Source organism: Beta vulgaris, chromosome 6, assembly GCF_026745355.1.
Source record: "Beta vulgaris subsp. vulgaris cultivar EL10 chromosome 6, EL10.2, whole genome shotgun sequence".
In the NCBI taxonomy this organism is placed as follows: domain Eukaryota; kingdom Viridiplantae; phylum Streptophyta; class Magnoliopsida; order Caryophyllales; family Amaranthaceae; genus Beta; species Beta vulgaris.
The window spans coordinates 12,072,779-12,095,008 of record NC_079207.1 but is presented as its reverse complement, the minus strand read 5'-3'; the positions used below and the strand labels follow the sequence as shown (position 1 = coordinate 12,095,008).

The window sequence follows — 22,230 nt, the reverse complement described above, 5'->3', positions numbered from 1 at the left end:
CTAATATTGTGTTGTTTAAAACTTCCTAAAATCCTTTGAATTTCATGGAATTGTTCCATCACAGGCCTTGTTTCATTCATCTTAAAGTTATTGAAATTACTAACTAAGAACTTCTTACTAGATGCATCTTCGGCCATGTACTTTGACTCAAGGTCATCCCAAAGCATTTTAGCGGATTCATAAAATTGATAAACATCAAATAAAGTATCAGACATACCGTTTAAAATGTGACCACGACATATATAATCGTCATTCTCCCACTTGTTCCTTCTCCTTGAGGCCTCCAAAGTTTCATCTTCCACAAACTCGGGTTTTGGAGTACTCAAAACATATGCCACCGAAAGAGAAGTGAGAAGAAAATGCATCTTCTTTTGCCATCTACGGAATCCCACACCCTCAAACTTTTCAAGTTTCTGAAAATTCGAAGTCATTTCACGTACCGTAGCCATCTTCAAGAATATTCTTTTGGATTGTTATACTTGGATTGTAGAAATCGGTAAAGGTGAAGAAGATGATTACTTGATGAACTAGAATCTTCTAGGCGTGTTGACACTTTCCCAAAAGCAATATTCCACCCTACACTGAGCACGGGTTGACAAGGAATTCACTTCCGAGATACAAAGAAGAACAACAAATATCACGCTCGTTATGAGATTTGTCAAATGATTGAAAGGAAGAAATAATTTGTAAGATGATGAATTTTTTGATTCTTATGCAAAAGAGAGTTTCTTTTATTTTCAATATCCTTCATCATATGAGAGACTCATATTTATACTAATGCTCAATAGTTTCTGAAAAACTGAAACTATTCAATGACAAACTGTCATTATACTCAAAGCCACGCAAAACTGCAAAACCGCAGTAGACATCCGCGAGCCGCGAAGCAGCGTCGCGAGTCGCGACTGGGCACCGTCGCGAGGTCGACCAGGTCGCGAGTCGCGACCACCTTCTGTCTTCTTCTGCTTGCAAACGCCCAGCCTCGCGAAGTGCGACGTAGGTCGCGAGTCGCGACCAGTCAATTCTCCAGTCCAGTACCTGCTTGTGCGAGTAATAGACTGCGACGTGCGAGGCTACGTGCGAGGCTACATGCCATGCTACTTGCTTGTGCGAACTTGCTACGACATGCTTGACTTCCAAAGCTTGCAAGCAAACCAAGTAACAACATCGTATTACATAACAAAGCATAGTATATAACATATATTGTTTCAAGCAACACCACCATAGCCAAGTAACTTGAAACAACATATCATGAAATAAACTAACTTATACTCTAAATCTTCAACAGATTAGACACATTAAACTTTCATATAATCGAATATTTCCTTCTTTCCTTTCTAGTAGCAACGTTTTTCTAATTTTGAAGTTTCACATGAATTACAATGATTCTTTATTTGAAAATATTCTCTCTATCTCTTTCCTATCTTATAGGTCCCATTCTTTATCAATCTCTATTTCCCTCTTCTTCACATGACTTTTTAAAATAATGTGTCTGGAGATGATATTGCAATCATAACGAAATGGAGGGAGTATAATTTCATTTTGGATGTTAAAGTTGAAGTTCAAAATTCAAATGGGGCCAGATCAAAGAACTTGGGATTGGATCAAATCTTACCAGGTCTCATTGATATTTACTTCACGAGAAATGTTACTTGAACCAACTCAGTTTTACAGGAGATCACTTGGAACTCGTACCTCATAATTTGCAGAGGAAAGCTAACAAATTACTTCTAAAAGGAACATCAATGGTACGGATAGCTTTTGTGCCTCGCAATGAACAAAGTAAAATGAGAATTGCCAATTATTCTGTAAGAGTAAGTTGAAGTTTAGGCCTATTTGGCTGCGGTTCTACCACCTCCAGATGAATCTTCACCATCTGCAAAACATTGTAGCTAACGCTCTCATCTGCCTTTTTAACCAGCTGATGCTGCTCGTCTACCACCCAGTCTCCATTCCCCTTGTCACCTCTTGCAGTTAAATACACGGGCCCCTCAATACCATACCTACAAATAAGATTGGCACATCAGACAGCATTTTTTAAGGGTAGGGGACAAATGAGGGGAGAGACGTCAAAATTTATGACGAAGAAGAATTTTGTAGTCTCTAACGAAGAAATGCATGCTCATTCTGTTCTCTCGATTATGCATATTCACAGATTCATGTATCTTGGCCATGAGAGGAAAGCAAACTAGAACCTAGAAGTCTAATTTAGATCATCTAGTCCAAACAGAAGCATGCCTGCAGAGGTGTTCCCATGCATATATGAAAAGAAGTCACCCCACATCACCCCACGGACAAGCAAACTTTTCCCCTTGAACTGCGTTTAGCCTTAACTAGCATTGCTGCTTACTTGCCACAGCAATTAGCAACTGATTGCATCTAAACTTTCTTTTTTTGAGAAGAAATTGCATCTAAACTTGGAAGAGGGAAAAGGTTGAGAATCTGCAGACTTCACCATAGCATAATTGTCATTATTATCCACATAACTTCTGAAAAATAAATTCCAATCATGCAAAATAGTCGATCAACCAACCTTGTCACAAATTCTTAAAATTTCCATGTCTTTATTATCAACTTATAATGCTTTATTAATTAACTGCATGACTAAATAAGAATCTGCAAGTAACTAGAATTACTGCACACTGTATTTGGATTGATCATGTATCATGCTATCATTATCACATGGTAATTCCACATTTTCTTATAAAAGGAAAAAGTCGAGACCAGATCTGATGTCAAGTAGATATCCAAGCAACTATCGAAGTCAAGAAAACAGGTAAAGAGGAGAAGAATAGAGGAGACTAGAAAACATACTTGGGCACAAATACAATAAAACCATTGGATCGTATCTTCACTATTCGGGCCTCTGCATCAGTGGGCCTGCAAAGAGTAGAATATATAAAACCAATATAAACATCTGCAACACATAACCTGCTGGTGCAGAGGGAAAAGTGAGGAAGTCATGTACCGTTTTCTAAAGTATATTAGTGTATGAAGCTCAACTGAAGCCCGGCCAGCCATTTGGGCATTTCTATGTCGATAATTCAAATCTGGATGCAAGCGACATAAGAGGACAACCATTAATAATCAGAAGCTTTGGAGCATATCTCTCCAGTGATAAGAAGTTTCTATAAAAAGGAAGGCTCTGACTCAGACTCATAATAAAACCTATGAAAGAGCTAAATTTAGTACTGTGTACTTCAATTGTTATTTCTCCCTCTATTCACTTGAGTTATTCCTACTTTTCTGGAAATACCTTTTGAAAACAATTTTGACAATGATGTTTCGGAAAAATTCACGACAATAATCCAAACAATGAGCAATACCTTCCTAAAATGATCTCAAGCTACTAATAATGTTTAACGCGTTGGTTTTTGTTAATTTTTTTGCTTTTGTTTTCCAATCCCCCTTTTTGTAACCTTCCCTTATCCGGTTAACACATCATTATTTGACCTTCTATATCTGTTTTTTCTAGGAAACTGGATTATTTTGAGAAATACATCTCTTAGTTGGGATTATTATTAGAAATTGAATTTGGGTCAATGAAATTTATTAGAAACATCCTACTGATTTTATGAAATGATTTGAGTCAATAAAATTCGGACTGTTTCAGTTCATGTAACTCCAGTATCAAGTCACTTATGGTTGGGGTTAAATTGGTTTGGGTCACTTCTGGAGTTCTGGTATTGGGTCTAGTTAATTTTGCATTGCTTTCAATTCGAATTCCCAATCTATACTAATATATTAAAAGGCGTTCCTAAACATGAAACGGTGCCACGTGGCGCTATCCCTAAAGCATTTTACGCCACGTAATCCACATACAATAAAAAAAACTAGAAATTGCATAGCACAATGTTTGATCTCATGACCTCAAGGTTATATATTAACCACTAGACCAAATGATATTTAGTGTTATTATTTTAAAGTAAAATATTAATAAATGAAAATTTTCCTTACCCGGGGCATAGCCCGGGCCTAATAACTAGTTAACTCTTAAAAGTTGAACAAAACACTCCATAATATTCAGCATGCCTCCCCTTATATTCTCTCTATATAACTACCTGCTTATTCCTCAAGGTAACTCATAATAAGGATAATGCCTAAAGTACCCTTCCCCACAATATTACTCCCTCCGGGTTTTTTTAATTGCTACATTGTTGTATACACAACCATTTACGCAATGTCATTTTCAACCTTTTTGGTAGTATTTTTTGACCAATTTAATGTAAGATAATGAGGAAAAGTGGGAAAAGTACTTCCTCTGTTTCATAATACTCGCTACACTTTCTATTGTGGGAAAAATTTTCAAATTACTTGCTACACTTTTGCGCAATAAACTCTCTCTATCTCTCTCCTCTCACATGAGTCCCTTTTCTTTTTACTCTCTACCTCTTTCTTCTCGAAAATTTGCCTAGGAGTCCGTGATTGAGAAGTGTAGCGAGTAAGATTAATAGATTTCAGATAATCAAATGGACAATTACATGTCAACCGATTCCAAGTCAATGGTGAGATAAACAAAACATTAAGCTGCAGTATCAAACCAAGCACTACCTCATTAGAGCTAATGCACAAGGACAATCCATGAGAAAAGTTGGCAAGCGTTCCTAATACTATATGTAGACAAAATTATTGACGCTCCCCAAGAGTCATGATTTCAACTCCAGAGTCATAGTAAAATCTAACAAAGAATGAGTAATGACCAAGGGATATTAATTTCAAACAAAAATAGAAGTTTAGGACCACAAGTTTCATTCCAGCTGTTACTTGGTAGGTTTACACCTGTCTCTCAGTTCACCTCCATCACTCCATCTATGTCCTAGGCATCTAGCTCCAGTTCAGTTACACATAATCCTCCATGATTAAGTATTAAAGTAAATGCACAACTTACTGTCAGCAATACTAGTAAGTTGAGGCCTATCCTGAAATATTGCTGGAAGCTTGGATATCCCTATGGATGCAGCCAATAACCTGTGTACTACTACATCTGCAAACCGAGAAGCATAAAGAAGTTTGTAAATTACCGAAGTAGAACAAAATACACTTCTGCTGACTCCCAAATTCGACTAAGAGAAGTTCAACTTTTTGACCAACCTGCATATCTCCTGATAGGAGAGGTAAAATGAGTGTACAAGGGAGCAGCAAGACCATAATGAAGATACTCCGGAGGACTGAGATCTCCACTGCAGAAATATACTGCCTATAATTGTAAAGCGGAAAAATTGCAGATTAGAGATTCAACCATCAAAGCGTATGACATATTGTATCAAGAATATCAAGAACTCTCACCTGTGTCATACATCTTGTTGCTAGAATCCGGATCAGCTTGTTGAAATAAGGATCAGAACCCTAACAAATGAAAACCTCTTTGGTCAACAACAAATTGTTTCTCCCCCCTGCTTCATTGGGTAGAGAAAAGGCAATGGACATATGCAGAAGATAAACATGAATTGTGGATATTGAATACAGGTAGAGATTTGTTTGGAACACGCCCCCACCCTCTCATCATCTGCCCTTTTGCTTTCTGGTCCAGGAGATAGGGGAACATGAATAGAAAACATGCAGCTATAGAACACTTACCACAGCCCGATCAAGTGAATCAGCAAGTGCCTTAGATGATGAGACATCCAAATCAAGACCAATGGCAGCAGCAGTGCGTAGCAGAGGCTCAAGCATCTCTCGTGTTGGAGAAGGGTGACGCCTATCAGCATATTCCAGAAGGAAACAAAAGCAAAACTTCAGTGATCTAAACCACCTTATTGGAAAAAATAACTTGCAAATACAAATGCACCTTCACACACTTTGTTTGAAATGATGAAATGAAAGGGAAGGAGAGGGATGATGGATGAAAGGCAGGGGAGAGAAGAGTGAGCTTGCGTACCTTCAAATCTTTTCAGCACTGGAAGGATTTGGTTTATTATGAGGAAAGGAAAAAAGAATCCTTACCGTTCTCTTGTCTTCCCTTTTTTTTTTTTTAATTTTGGTGGGGGGGGGGGGGGACTTGAATAAAGAAATTAGTCTACAGTAATTGTCATTACACCTTCCTGAGACAATTTAATAATATGGGATATATGCCTACAGCTAAAATCATCTATAAACTTCACCCACATGTTAACAGCATTTAAACAATGGAAGCTTTAATATCACTGTAACAAAAAGGGCCACAAATATGGCTAAAAGTTATACCTTAATAATGAACAAAATGGAAAATGTTTCAGTATTTTGCCTGCAACTGAAACATTGGCAGCAAGCATAAACTCCTCGACCATTTGGTTAGCTTCTCGTATTTGGTACATTCCTGTCAAAACAACATCTAGGCTTACAAGATGACCTTGGCATTGCAAAAACTAAAACAGGGGAATAGAGAACTGATACACATAGAAATCAAAAAATAAATTACTAATATCATGACAAGGGTCATAGTCACGTCTGGTAAAGCTTCGGCTTGGCTTAAGTTAAGAGATTAGAGATACCAAGTAGATCAGTATTTAACCATTCAACCAAAGGTAAGTGAACAATTCATGCTTCCAGACTCATGATTTTGGCATGTATACTCAGTACATTCAACCACCTCTCTGTAAGAATGGGGATAGAAAGATTTAGATAATACCTAAGATCATTATCTTTATTCAACCCAACACTTCAAGACCAATAATAAAATATCATTCACATGGAACCTATAATATCTGGTCTATCTCACATGATTAGCAGCCTTGTATATTTTCAATTTTGTTTCACCATCAACTTAATATTCAAAGTGACAATGGTTCTTTTGAAAAAGCCAACTGCTACATGCACCTCACTTGAAAACGCAGATATAAATATTTGGAAAGCACCTAATTTTCTCTACTTTCGTTTCTTAGATATAATGTACAGAATATAATAAATTTTTAACCTCATTTTTTCTTTCTTCACAATGATAGAGCATCTTCTTTTACATGTAAACACTGTCCGGATCCAGATCCAAAACAATAAGAGCACATAAAGTCTGAGGACCTAAATTTAAATGTTGTATTTTTAAAATTTTAAAAACCACGAGCAAATGGTTTCAATGTCGAGTAGTCGCAGGGTAAGGTGCACACATCACTCACATTTGGTCTCCTTTTTTGCCAACAGACAACATGCATGCTATTTTGACTTCTTTTTTTTCACTTTTGCAAAAATGATCTACATTACTATGTTACTAGCTTTCAAACCTACGCAATACACAACGGCAAAAAAAAACTTACATAACATTATTTTTCTCCTTGAAATTCATTTTTACTTTTGTGGTTTATATAACTATTTAATACTTCCTTCGTATCTTTTTAGATGTTACGCTTGCATAGTAATTACTATTCACCATCTAACCTTGTTCGATTTGTTATTTCTTATACATAAGAAATAACATAGTCATATAGGATCTTGTTTGATTCATCTTAATGATATTTTCATAATATCAAGTTTTTATATTTATTCACTATGCATAATTAAAGATATTATTGATCAATGTATTTGATGGAGTGAAAACAAAAAGTGCCGCAACTAAAATAACATAGGAAGTACATGGATCTCATTTGTTTGCATATTTTGAGCTATTCTAAATGGAATGAAAATTTCAATTTATCAACTCATGTAGCAAAAATAATAGTATAAGAAGTTCTTGGTGCCTTCCATATCGATCCAAAATTTGGTTTGTCTCTTGATTATACCATGTTTGGGGTAACCTTTCTGAATTATTCCCATATGCCCTTAGAATTTACAGAGGAACCCCTTAAACTTAGGGTTAATATGGAGGACACAACATACTTGGATTTTATTGTGTCATTGTTTTCAAAATTATACTATATTTTACAATTTTATTTTATTGTTAATCATTCATTGAAGATCAAACTCTATCCTCTCTCATCCTAAACAAGGGATTCAGAAGGGCTGAAGAGGGGGTTCTCCTGACATGCCTTAAGTGCACCTCAAGTGCGTCTCCTTGTTACTCATTGTGCCTATATATGCGCCATGAGGTTACTGCCTCAGACCTAAGGAGGAGGCGTGCTATTTACTAAAGGTGGTCCTTGGTGCGAGATGATATGACATAACCCCATGGTAGTGCAACTTTGAATAAGTGAGTTTGAGTCACAATTGTAGATTGCTTGCATGTCTCCCTAAGTTCGCGTCAAGAATGTATGATTAATTGGACATTTCCCCCAAGAAAGCCACTCCCCTTTCCTTGCACTTCACTACCCACTTGTGAAAAAAATTCTTCAGTGATGCATACAACTCAAAAGCATGAAAAGATTTATATACCAATATCAAGAGGATCATGAGTTTCAGTATCAATCTGGAACTTAACCTCTGCAGAAGCAAGTGTCAAGGCTCCTCTCTCTATACGCCGTTGCCTCATTATCTGCAAAGGATATCAGTCGAAGCACCTGTCAATCAAAATGGCAGAAACAGCCAAGCACGGAGCACTGAAGTTACAGGCAGAATGGCATTATGTAGAAAGCTTATCAAACATACCTTTGCTAAAGTATTCATATTTCTAAGATCGGTTGTTAGCGGATCGACCAGACGACTGCAAGTAACAATAAGTCATCAATTAGGATGACAGCCATAAAAAAAAATATCCGCACACAGTAGCTACATACTCAACAAAGATAGATAGAAATGAATATGCTTATAATCTAGATACTAGCTCACTTTCATCGGACACGGACTTCAACTCGACATTTACCAGCACTCCTTCCCTAGTGAAAGCCAGAATCTTTCCCACGAAGTAAGGAGTATGCTACCATAGAACCCCATAACAACTTTTTTCATACGAGAATGGAACAAACTGTGACCAGTCCGATAAGTTAGCAAGTCTATTGGAAATTGACTAGCCCATCAAGAGTATGGGCCATGCAATATAGAGTAATAGTCTAAGATTGACATCACTCATTATCTACTGCAATGAATCTAGTATCACACAAAATATTCTCAAGTTTGCCATGCACATTTTCTCACATCCCTGGACAAATGTAATTAGAATCACCACTATGAGCAGGTCAATCAAGATCCAGTTCAAGTCTACTGATCTAGCAAAAGTCCATTTCATGCACTCACAAGAGAAAAGAGATTTTCATTCACTTTGACAGAAATCACACAAATGAAACAACAAAATTAAGGGCGGAAAAATAAATCCTAATCTTACCCAGATTACGAACTTTATGCTGTAACCTCTCTAAACATGCATTTAGTCCTGGCTTAATCATTAAGGGTATATCCTATGGGTCAATCAAAATAACACAGGTAAGTCCGTCCTTCAAGACAGACTGGCTGGCCCATAGGTAAAATAGGACTGCAAAGACCTATACTAGTCCTAAATAACACACACACCATCAGATAATAAAAGTTGTCTGCAGAATTCAGAGACTTTTAAGGGTCTGGTTCTGGATTTACTCTAACACATTGACTTGTAGTATTACAAAATCTCCTGAAAGATTCCAAACTCTTATCCATAATATCAAAGTAGGCCTGCTTCACTAATGACTACTCCAAATACACTTTCCTCCAAATGAAATAACCAGCAGGACTAACATAGTGGTAATTTAAACTCATTGTGAAGCATGTAGAAGTATATAACTGTCTTAAGTAATTTTCAATAGCATACAAACAATCAACTCTTTACCGCCTTTCTAAAACTTGGGAGACACGTGAGCTGATGAGAGTTTCAGCCTTCCAGGAGCCTAACCATTAGAGGAGGGGTGAAAGCATACGCCTAAATGAAGTAAGGTGCATATCCTTCAGAGCTAAAAGTGACATAAGGAGAATATTTCACAGTCTAAAAAATTACATATATATTGCTACCTAATCATTGATTATTTACATTAATGCATCACAATATATGGAACAAAAATAGATAGCAAATTTCTATCAGTGCTTCCTGTAATTAGACTTAATAACAGATTGCATGAAGTGCCACAATTGCACTAAAAACACCTTGAGCACCTTAAACTACTTCAACTACACCTCAATGAAATTGCGTTGCTGCGGCTAACAGAACTAATGTCCCGCCCCAACCTTACAGTAGAAGACTCAGTCCAAAGCATGGTGTCAAAACAAGGTGTTTTAGGCAGTTTCAAGGTATATCTCATGGTTTGACATGACATTTGGCGTTACGACAACTGCATCATCCCCGTTCCCGCATCGTCGTGACCGTTTCCGTGCTCGTGACCGAAACCGCATTTTCAAACTAGGTTTAAAGTCTACGATTCATGGATTACGGGTCCAAGGACATATATCCTATTCTTCTTATAGTAGTTATTTTAAACGTAGTAAGAGCATCAGTATTTGTCTTAATAGGATCTGTATTACTTCTATTGCTTAAATTTACATTTTCGGAAGTTTCTTATTCACCAAGATAGCCTTTATTCAATATATAGGACTGATATGTCTTCTCTTGGTTGGTGATATAAATATTATAAGAACACTAGATTTTTGTGGGAAAGCCCAGATCTCTAACAGTTTCGTATCACAGCCAGTCATGCTCCACTGTCAACCACACCTTCTTTATCTAAATCCTAGCAAACAAGTCTGATTTCATTGAAACACTACTTTGTCACTTTCAAAACCCCAACCGGAAATTTATAGATTTGAAACCTATATCATATTTTTCTCATCAAATCCTGTCTCAATTTTCAACTGCAAGAAATTACATCAACTTGCGAACTTCAGAAATATGAAATCATAAACCAAAATTGATCCTTATTTCTTGAATTTTTGTCCAATTGAACTTTCCATCTATCTATAGCCCCAATCGTCCAAAATCCCCTCGATCAAATTAGAGGGAATCATTGCCATCATGATCTAATTTTGGTGTTTTGTTGCTGCAAAAACCCTAATTGCGAATCTGGGTATTGTGCTTTGATTGAAGTTCACCAAGCCTCTTTTAATAACAAAGATATCCAGACAGCAAACCACCTTTGTATTCCATCGTCACTGAGTCCTCACATAGCCGGATTCTACCTGAAGCTTGCTGTGATGTCAGTTTTCTGCTGTCAGCTTGCTATTTGAACCTTAAGAGAGCTCCTTCTGCTTTCTTGCTGCTGTTTGTTTGTGAGTTACAACCCTGCCCCTGGTTAACAATGCCGAATTTTAATAAAAACATTAGAGATCGTCCAGCCCACTGTATGCGCTTATGGCCACTTTTATAGTTGAGAAGTTAGGTAATGATCGACTTGAAGACATACACCACAAGTTTCAGCAGCTTCCTCACACTCAAGAAAAGGAAAAGCACAACGCTGAGTCCCCAAAGCGTCCATCATAGTCAACTCCTAAACAGCCCACTGGAACTAATATTGAGTCTTCTCTGGACAAAATCTGGTTTCTCCTACACTATGATGCCTCCTTATTCTCAAACATCCAGCAACCCCCTCGACATCATAATGCACCTCCACATTATCCACCTATGCAGCGGCTTAATGACACCCACGTTATTGAATTTACATTTCCCAACTTTAATGGTGAAGTTGAATGTGAGCCTGATGCTTTACTCGACTGGTTCGTAAATGTGGAGAATGTATCCACCACTCAATGAGTTTCAGATGAAAAACATGTTGCCTTTGCTGTTACATGTTTGAAGGCATATGCTTGTCACTGGTGGGTGCTGGCAGCAAGGCCGGCAACTACAATATCAATGCAGGCACGATCTCTTGGTGTACTTAATAGTTAGGAGGTAACAAAACAACTTATGAACGGCAAATTTATTCCTCTTAATTATTACTGCAAGATGTATTTCACTGACTTAGCACAAGAAGATATGTTTGGTGATGCGTAAATCGTGAATGTCATAAGGTGTATGCAACATGCCGAATCACAGGAGCAACTAATATACCATATTCACATTATGTATAACATCAAAGCAGAAAAGCAAAGCTGCATGGCCATGTAAGTAATTTCTAATCTAATACTAGGTACCTCATACACCACTACATATCAGAATAACCAATGAACATGCAAGATACAAGAGACCTTGTATGTTAGAGATGAGAAACAACCTATCGTCCATCCTCGCTTGAGCTTCAACGTATGACATTGCTGCACATGACTTGATGACACTTTTTGTGAACCTAGAAGATATAATATCTGCTTGTGGCGTCATTTCCTGAAATTAAATGCAGTACATATTTAGAAGATAAGGAAGTAGGACTTGTACAGTTGTACTTGGTTGAAGATCAAATTTTGAAAAAAGGACACGTTGGATTGTCAGTGAGCGTGCATATCAACATAGATGACAACGATTTAATTATAAAGCAGAAAGCAAGAACTTGCCCAAATAACAGAAAAGGCCAGCCTTTCCACATCTGATCTGAGGGAGCAGATATCTGCACACATTATACAAAGTCACAATATTTTAGCACTACAATTGTCATATTTTGAGACTTCATTAGATAGGTTAGGAAATGCCTTCAAAAACAAAAATATTGAACCTTCCGTCAAAGGTTTCGGAAGCATGTCAATTCGCCGCTCCACAAGATACACCGATGTCCCTCTTTGTGAAGCCTCGTCATCAAGAGGAGTTCCAGAATGGACAAAATTAGTCACATCAGCTATATCTAAAATCTATGGTGAAGGATCTCCAGTGAATTTTTTAGCCATACGCTCAACAATTAAATATAGTTTGAAGTGACACTTTGACTAAACAGCTGCTAAATATTAATCAAAAGTCAAAACCATTTCACTAAAGGACCAATAGAGCTCCAACAACACAAAAGGAATGAACTTTGAAAATTGTATATACATTTAGAGGAATTGTCGTATACTGCATCTACAAATAGAAACCCTAAAAAGGAACAACTAAAAATCAAACTCAGTGCAAAAGCCAAATATGAAGTGCGTGAGTTATCTGGAATTTGGCAATTTTCATTTCATATTCAGAATTTAGTATGAAATGAAAAGGTAATTATCGGAATGATGATTTCGGGATGAAAAATGAACATAGCCATTCCATCTCCATGTCCAAGTACCAAATACCAACATCTCTCTTTGCTCAACAAAAACCGAAAATAAAAAGGGCGGAATACTGGTATGTTCCTGCTTCTTAATTTCTTCTCCTTTTGGAGTAGTTTACATATCACTCTTTAAAACTAATAAGTTGTACTTGTCTAAATTGATATACGTTTATATACACGATCACTAAGAATGCCTCCTCCTTACATGAGAAATGAGAATGAATCTCAACCACATGATTGGATTAGAGTTACAACACTTGTTCATTAGAGTTATACCCCTAAAAAAACTTCGAACCCCAAAAACCATTCTGAATTTCATGTAAGTATACATTCTCATATGAGCTCACTTCTAAATATATATAAACACGAAATAAGTGAAACACTTTTCTCAAAAAGCTCTCACATAAAAGAGCTTGTGAAATTTCGAGACACAATGGAATTGTTATGACAAATAATGGAATAGTAATGCCCAAGCCTCAATCCCAATAGGATAGGGTTGGTTGCATGAGCCAGGAATTCAATTTTAATGTTCATCCACATAGATCCTCTCTCCATTCCATTGGCAAACCAAATGTTTCATATTATTCTTATTTCCCACCATCCAAGCCTCCATCGACTTCTTTAAGTTCTCCATAATTCCAAGTGTCCACTACCTTACTGATGCACCCTCGCGCTGATATCTTGCATGCTTAAAGCAACATAATGTTCTACCTATCTTATTCTCAACACCAAGCATCTTAATATATATGTTTTGATAATATACCTTGTGGTATTCTCACACGTCGATCTCAATAAACACATCTCTACTACCTCTGTCTTCCTATGATCCTTCCCAACTGCAAAAACTCCAACCCATAAAGTAGTGTTGGTCAAATAACCATCCTCTAAACATTAAGGTCACGTAATATCCCAATTGGTCCTTCACATTTGAGCGACCCAAACTTTATCCTATGAGCCATGTCTGAGTGAATATCACCATCCTCAAATGGTCCCAAATACTCAAAGTACTCATTCATAAGCAACTCGTTACCATCCGATTTTAATACACCCTCATTCAACCCTCCCTTAACTCCCTTCCATTATTATAATGGCACTCCATGTACTTCCTCCAACTAAGCCTCAGCCTTGGAGAATGGAGATTCTATCTTTTCTTCATCATTCTAATCTAGCAATAACCCCATTTAATCTTGTCCAACTAAACGATATCATTCACAAAGAACAGACAAAAAAGTATCTCATCTAGATAGGTCATGTTAGTTAAACTATTAATAAAAGTAAAATAATTACGCAAATCTCTAGAAGTAATAGGAAAACTCTCCAGCACACCTTCACAGCTCCATAATTTAAATACATTTAACTTAGTCAATATATTTACGTGGTATACGCTACTTGACATTGTCCACCAAAACATACTCTATAACCTTATCACGAGTCTTCTACATGACAATGAAAGTCATGTATAGATCCTTCATACTAGCCCCGTAATATTCTATCATATGTCTCAAGATGTATTATGTATAGCTATTATGATACATAGTTCCCGCTAAAACCAAATTGGTTCTCTGTAATACTTATACATTTCTTCAATATATCACTCTCCCACAATTTCACAATATGACTCTTAAGATTTATCCCTCAATAATTTCAGCCTTTTGAAGCATCTTCTTTCTTTTTATAAATTGGTAAAAGTATCAAAATTAACCTCCCTAAGGCACCTCCAAACCTCAATAGCAATACCATATGGCATATGTGCTAACAACTTTCCTTAAATTCATTCTCTTTACTGCCGTATTTACCTCTATTTTATAAATTACCCCATAAAATCCCACTTCGTACTTCGCAGTAACATTGTCTCTCATGATAACAGTTCACTTTCATTCAACAACGCATTAAAGTATTCTATACAGGTATCCTTAATCTCTTCCAAAATCCTTTGGTTTTGACCCTTAACACAAATCGTCATACCGAGACCCTAATTGAGCATAGTATTCTTTTAAATATCTTATAGAACTCTCTTTCATCATTCTTCGAATCTAGTTTATCTAATACCTCCTAGATACCTTAGATTTAGCCTGTTGGACACCTTCCTTAGACTTCACTATAGAGGCCTTATCCTCTGTGGTAATTAAATCTTACATTGTCACAAAACCAAGTAACATTATCATTTCTTGCCTCCACATATTCATTTAGATCTCCACCAATAAAAAATAGCTTCTATTTGTGAGACATACACTAAAACACCTCATCCAAACTCTCCCAAAATTATTGTTAAGAGCTTCCTACACACTGGCCCAGGCGCATATAGAGTAACAATTTTACAATCTTCACAGCGTAATCCTATTGCCCTTCCTATATAACTGGCCTACATCATTAACTAACCAAGCTTCATTTCAAATTATTTATGTACAAACAAAAGAGTATGCAATTCCATATTTCCATCCCGCTAAAACCGAATTACACCCCAAAGTTTGGAGTTGTGCAATCACAAAATTTACCACAAAGTTGTTCACTTGTTCACAAGCACAAAAAAATTTAATAGATTCGCAAAGGTGTGGAAGGCTAAGGGTGTTTTTTTATCGATGTATATCCCATTCGTAGATTTGTACATTGTCTACTTAACAAAAATGCAAACAATTGCTAAATTAAAGATATGCTAAGTAGTCAAGCTTTAAAAGTAGAGCATAATATGTAAAAGAACACTCAAAGTTAAAATAAAAAGATACGGACTCCCACTGCAAAGTTTCCATTTGGGAGAGGTATACAATGGAGCGCATCATCAATGTCCCGGCAACCTATAAAAACAGTGTAAGAAGAGTACAAAGAAATGGCTAAATGATACAAAAATCCACATGAAAGCTAGATCTGCACTACCTGGAGGATCAACGCTAAAAACTCGCAAATTTCTTAGATCCTCTCTGTTGGGATCAGATAGATGTTCAGGAGACACTGACCATGGTAATGGTGGCAAACAAGCCAACACTTGAGAGGAAAATGGTCGAGAGTTTATATCATTCTCTATTAGTACCACCTGCATCATCCACGTCACTAAATGAAGTCTAACAAAACAAGAGCTTTCAGAAGATGAAAAGAAATCGTTGAGTAATAACATCAGTCAAGGAACACAGACTTGTTCATAAGAAACTAGAGAATGAAAGCAATACACGAAGGTTATTGAACTGTGCCTACCTCAGTTTCAGTTTCCCTATCACCAATTACTCCAATGGTTTGGACATAGTGACCAGAGGGATAGCGAGATAAACGGTCCCAAGAGTCAACAGCCACAATAATTCTCTTATCCAAAAGGTTCCCAAGCTGTCGAGTTTGAATACGAATCTTAGGTATCCTTCGATCCTTTGAAACAAATAAAGCATGGACAGTGCCACCACTACCAGCAGGCAAAGACATTGGTTCTAGAGATCCACAATAACTACACAAAAAGAATTGAAATATGTCAAGGAATAAACAAAAATTCTCTCTAAAATAGGATCCAGAAGAGAAAATTGCATATTCCCAAAGCAAGCAATTTCAATGGCTTATCATACTGACACTAACCAATATATGTATGTATTTATCTTGGACAATATCTAAAGAGGGTTTCAACACTTGATGATGAAAGCTTTATCAGTTTCATTATGATCCTAACCCAACTTCTACAACTTCCATGTAAAGCTTCACGGCAAGCATCCTTAGGGTGAGTTGGCCATGCTGCACAGCTCAAAGAAGTACTTGGAGGCTTGTTTGGTTTACACATTGACCAACACAAAAGAAGATAAGTTTGCATTTCGTACAACAAGTCAAGAACTTTTCAATGTCTATGATAGGAAACCACGCACTATTTGACATATATAAAAGTGTCGAAGCCTATTTCTAATTCCTACACATTCTAGCTGTTAAAACTCATTCTCCTCCATTCTCAAATCCTGATCCGCAATTGTTAACATGGTGATCAAGTAACACTACCACAGGAAGGAAATACTTCTTGAATTATGCACAGGTTGACGAAGGATGCATATTACAGATGCAGTCAATAGAAACTAAATTGTTGTGAATCTTATCAAAGCAAGGAAAGATAGACGTCTTTCTCTGCCTCCCCTAGTACTTTCCCTCCAAATCCCTCTTTCCAAACACACAGTAAAGGATAAAAGCATGAACTAATTATACATATTATGGAACATAAATTAAGTTATGTTCAGTACAAATTTGACTGTTTAAATCAGCCATTCGGTAAATGACATAGAAATTGACTTACGAGTGCCAGTTACGCTTTATGACACCCACGACAAGTCCAGATGGACGACCAGGAGTATCATCTGCACTGGAGCCTTGGACATTTGTATTTCTGGGTGCATCATCAGCACTATTTGGAGCTAGTCGAACATTTTCATCTTCCTCATCCTCTGACAAGAAATAAACAAAAATGGATACTCTCAGATCTTAATATCTTATGTGCCCTGAAAGAACATTCAGGGTAGTAGCTTATCTCAAAATTCATGAGTCAAGAGAAAGAATTTGCCAATAAACACAACCACAAAGGAAAAGAAAACTCTCTTAGTGAAAAAGCTGACCCCGAAACTGACGGGAAACCATCAGTAGAACATTGACAAAGAAGAAAAACTATCAAAAAGAGTAGCAAGCTAATTGGAAATATGCTTTTGACACTTCAGCATCACAGCTTGTAGAGCCATTTCCTTGATGTTTAGTTGATCAAGCATTTGCTATTTAACTAAAACCATTGCCTATGATATTCTCTGAGAGACCAAAATCATCTCCCTCAATCAACAAGTCCACAAGCTGCTTTCCACAACATCATTGATAAATGATAATCACTATTTAGCCTTCTACTGTCAGATAACATAAAAGCAACTATGATTCAAACAAGCCAAGTATAGCAGCCTAACTCCTGCTGATTCTATACTGTCAGTAACACACTATACTATTCTGTTTCTCTATCTTAGTTGATGCCCAAATAAGGAGCAGCTCTCTTTTTCTCTGTCTATTATATCCAATTTTCTTTTATATTCTTGGGAGGAGGGGAGAAAGGACTTGGTACCAAGAGCCGTAAACCTAGCAAAGAAATTGTGCACAATACAGAAAAATAACCCCCATCATGATGATCAAAACTCATGGTTCATTTGGTTAGCAAATGCTCTGAAGGAAACTGGCTATGTTCTATAATGTAGATATATTATCCATGCTCTCTCATTTGAATGAATCACTAAGAAGTTATCTTATTGCATAATAATATTTGGAAGACTTAATTCAGCATATAAAACTCTAAAACAAGCAAAAACTGATATAAAGTAAGAAAATGCATAAAACTCAAGGTCTGCATACATTATATTCACAATTGTGTGGTCCTGAGGATTAAATAGCAGAGAGATGAGGAACCAAAGGAGAACCCCTTCGGATGCCTCTTGCTTTACCAATTTCTTGGAATACTATTTGTTTATCTTCATTGAAATTTTTTACTAGGCTAGCAAAACCTTCTCAAGTGTATTTACCCTTCCTCAGTGGAAGGTAAAGAGGCAGCAAAGAAATGGTGGAGGCAACAAACCTGAGCTAAACAAGAAAAGCCCTAGTCAAAGATGAAGGATATACAGCATCAACATCGCATTAAGCCAAAGTCTCTAGCCTAGTGCAGGGAAAGGGAATTTTTATGATGAGGGTATACCTTCATCTGCTATTCTAGACTTCTCTCCATGCCACTGATCTTGAGGCAAAAGTTCCACAGCCACTATATCACCATCGAAAGCTCTGTTCATGTTTGTTCGTCCATGTATGACTATCTCATCCCCAATACTTTCACTTCCAACATATGCTTCAAATGGATTATAACGGTTAACACGAAGTTTTCCTTGATGGTAAATGCCACGGTGTAAACCAGCAGTGATCTCAGACATTGGTTTATGCTGTACAGAAAGGAAATAATGCAGATCTAGGAATTAGAGATTTACAGGTCAGACGGCTAGTTTATGGTATCAGAGCTGGCATAAAATTTAAATGAAGTTACCTCACTGTAAATGACTTTCCTCTTGGAAGGTCTCAAGTCTTCAACACCGTCCATCACCATGTCCTCAGATGCAGGTTGCGCAACCAGATCGAGCAATGCTGGTTGACCCAGTGATTTGACATATGACTCAACTGAAGCATGAGTTGAGCAGCAGAGTCAGGTTTAAATGCTCAAAGGTGAAACAAAATATAGCAATCGCTTTGATAATAATCAGTTTGACTCATTTTATCAATCCACAAGAATATATTAGGGAGGGGGGGAAAACACTCTATAGAAAACCTGTCTCAGCAAGTATGCCTTCCTCATTTGCTTTCCTTTTGTTCTCCCTATCATTGGTAACCAGTAAGACTCGTACTGCAGAGCCTAGATGTTTCTGATACCATTGAGTTGCCACACGAATTGCTGTCAATCAATTAGTCATACGTCAGGATTTGAAACCAGGGAAAGAAAAAGCAGAGAATACCAGTATGCAAACTGAGAGGCATAAACGTAGACAGCTCTCTTGAAAGATGATAATAAGTCTTCCACAAATTTTCAATTTCAGCACACAACTGAAAAAGCTCTGGTTACACAAGACTATGAAGCACAAGAACAACCAGCCATATAAACCAGGTTGCCACCCACTGATCCCTTAACAGGAATCCTGTATTCAATTGTCACACTAAGATAAATAGGAAGCTGCAGATAACTGCTATGATAAACTCCACACTCAAAAGAAACTACTTTCTGTTTCCTAGTTCTAGGCCTTCCCATTAATTACTTACTCCCCTGTCTATCGGTTCATCAACAGCTCTAACCTAAGTCACCCATTTCAATTAAGCAATTTCCTATCTTTATCTTTCATCTTACATTTTTATTGTGTAAAAAGGAACGCAACGTGCTATCTTGTATGAACCAGACAGTAATTCAGAGATGGGAACATTGAGGTATACCATATAACATACCTCTATCATTTCGATCATTTGGACTTTCACCAATCATACCTTTGACATAGGTCTCCCTGAAGAAGGCAAATAGATAAAGGCACGGTGAAAACATCAGCATCAAAATGGAATACCAGAACTTAATTTCATTAAATTATTACTTCTTCCCTATTTAACCTTTATCAGATAATCTCAGCAGAACTTAACGTGCAGCTTAATCAAAGGTAAGATATCAACCACCACAGTGCATGGCAGAACTTCAAACTGTAAAGAAAATTGCAATTTAAGGCCAAGATACTAACATCAGAGCCATATCACCTTGTTGAATAACATCTCAGCTACCACCATCTAATGGCACCTCAAACTACTACCGCTCTCTGCCACTCAGAAAAAATGTTGTTGATTTTGCTTTAGATTTATACAAGTAAAACATACTCCAATATGGAAACTAGTAACACACGTTTTTATTTCTGACACTACAACTGTGGTAGACAGAATTTGGATAGGGAAAGGAGATATTCTAATTTTTTATTATGGTGTAGACAGTGACAGCTAAAATAAACAGCTGAAGAAGGCGCTTATAAATAATAAGAGGCTCAAAAACCAGTAGACTGAAATTTTTTCATTGATCTGATAACTCTGCCTTACAAAGCTATAAAGTTAAAGGTTCACAAAATTAATTTTTTTGGTTTTGCAGCTAGCCTTAGGATAGTATATTAATCTAAAGCAAACAATTTTAACGCTGATGTTCGCAGTTTTCTATTAAGTTATATACTACTCTAATAATTAAGATTCAAATTAGAAGTCCACTACAAACATACAGGTACATCTTTGTAATATATATTAGGAAGTGATGCCTAAATCTATTGGATTAATCTAAAGCAAATAATTTTAATCATAAGCAATCATCCCTCAACCCGACACTGAAAGACCCTGCCTTTAAAGCTACCCTTTGCCACTTATAAGTTTACATTACACGAGCATATGATGTCATAGATAATTGAAGCAGGGGGATGGAGTATCTTCTACCATTACTCATATACAAGAGCCCACTAGTTAGAAACTGGACACAAATGAATCACATTGTTTACACCAACTTTTCAGCAATTCGTCAGCTCCCCCTATCGCGGCATCAACGAAAACACACACACACACACACACACACACACACACACACACACACACAAAAGAAAAGGGTCCACAACTTACTTATGATGCTCATTTGAAAAAACAAAAAACTTCCTTTGAGAATTGCCGCAAAGCGCTCTAAGCCTGTTGTAAACAGACAGATTCTTATTCTTAACCTCATCCAACACCACTGACAACACCACCACTTCATCAATTGCTGGATTCTCAAGTAAATCAATCTTTTCAAAAAAAAAAATCATCAATATTCTACATTAACATACTAAATTTAAATTATAAAACTCAAAATTCAAATACAATACCTGATTTAGAACAACATTAGTATCGAGAATAAGTAGAGTGGAAGCATCAGAGCTTAAACGAGCAACTGAAGAATCACAAATTTTACAAATTGAAGCTCCACAGTAGATATCATCTCTTAAATAGTGTTCTCGAACAACCTATATTAAGCATGAATTACAGGAAGAATATTTAAGAGTAATCGAAAAGAATAAATTAGTAGAATTAGGGTTTTTGAATAATTGGGGGAAGGAAGAGAGAGAAAACCTTGACAACTTTGCCTCCCTTGGTTTTCTTGACAAAGGATTTGCTTTGCAGCATTTTTGAGCGCGAATTTGTTCCGCTTATTACAATGAATTGAATCAAATTGTTCAAAGTACAGCAAATAATTTGAAGTAATTAGCTTGTTGAGGAAATAATTTAATTGCAAGTTGCAAGGTTTATAGGGTTTAACTCTTGCGCCGCTGCATTGGGCGCTTGAAAATACAGTTTGTTTGTTTTTTGGTTTGAAGCGTGTGTGTGTGTGTGGGGATACAAAACGATCCTTGGTACTACCAAGAGGGGATAGTATGCAAATGAGCTCTCATGGGCCAAATTGATGAGTGAAGAAATCAGTCGTGTCATAGCCAGGAATCGCATTTAGCCGTGAACGGACGGTAAATTGTATTCAACTTTGAACCAGCTCGCCAAGCAAGTCGAGAAAATAGATAAAAATACTTCATCCTCCATCCAGTTATCAAAAACATTAGTATATATAGACGGCAAACAAATTCCTTTATTGTAAATGATCGTGCATATATAATTAAAAATCAAAACGTATTTTTATTTACGCAAAAAAAGAAACCACTGAACCGATGGGTCGAATCTGAACAGGTTCAACCTGGCCCGAGCCTCGAACCTTACTGAACTGTTT

General features: G+C 36.8%; 1 protein-coding gene across 1 annotated transcript; it reads right to left on the bottom strand.

The window, feature by feature from the left end:
* Positions 1-1,596: 1,596 nt before the first annotated feature.
* Positions 1,597-21,849, bottom strand: LOC104895745 (exosome complex exonuclease RRP44 homolog A). The gene is made up of 24 exons (XM_010682325.4): positions 21,585-21,849; positions 21,341-21,478; positions 21,102-21,259; positions 19,914-19,969; positions 19,249-19,371; positions 18,970-19,100; positions 18,631-18,868; positions 17,209-17,356; positions 16,146-16,386; positions 15,831-15,987; positions 15,683-15,751; positions 12,438-12,563; positions 12,280-12,332; positions 12,006-12,112; positions 8,488-8,542; positions 8,275-8,374; positions 6,181-6,292; positions 5,575-5,695; positions 5,284-5,343; positions 5,089-5,194; positions 4,886-4,981; positions 2,966-3,047; positions 2,812-2,877; positions 1,597-2,000 (listed from the first exon to the last, which is right to left on the bottom strand). Exons 1-24 carry the CDS (start codon positions 21,636-21,638, stop codon positions 1,799-1,801), a joined length of 2,799 nt encoding a protein of 932 aa, XP_010680627.3. The 5' UTR covers positions 21,639-21,849; the 3' UTR covers positions 1,597-1,798.
* Between the last annotated feature and the right edge of the window lie 381 nt (positions 21,850-22,230).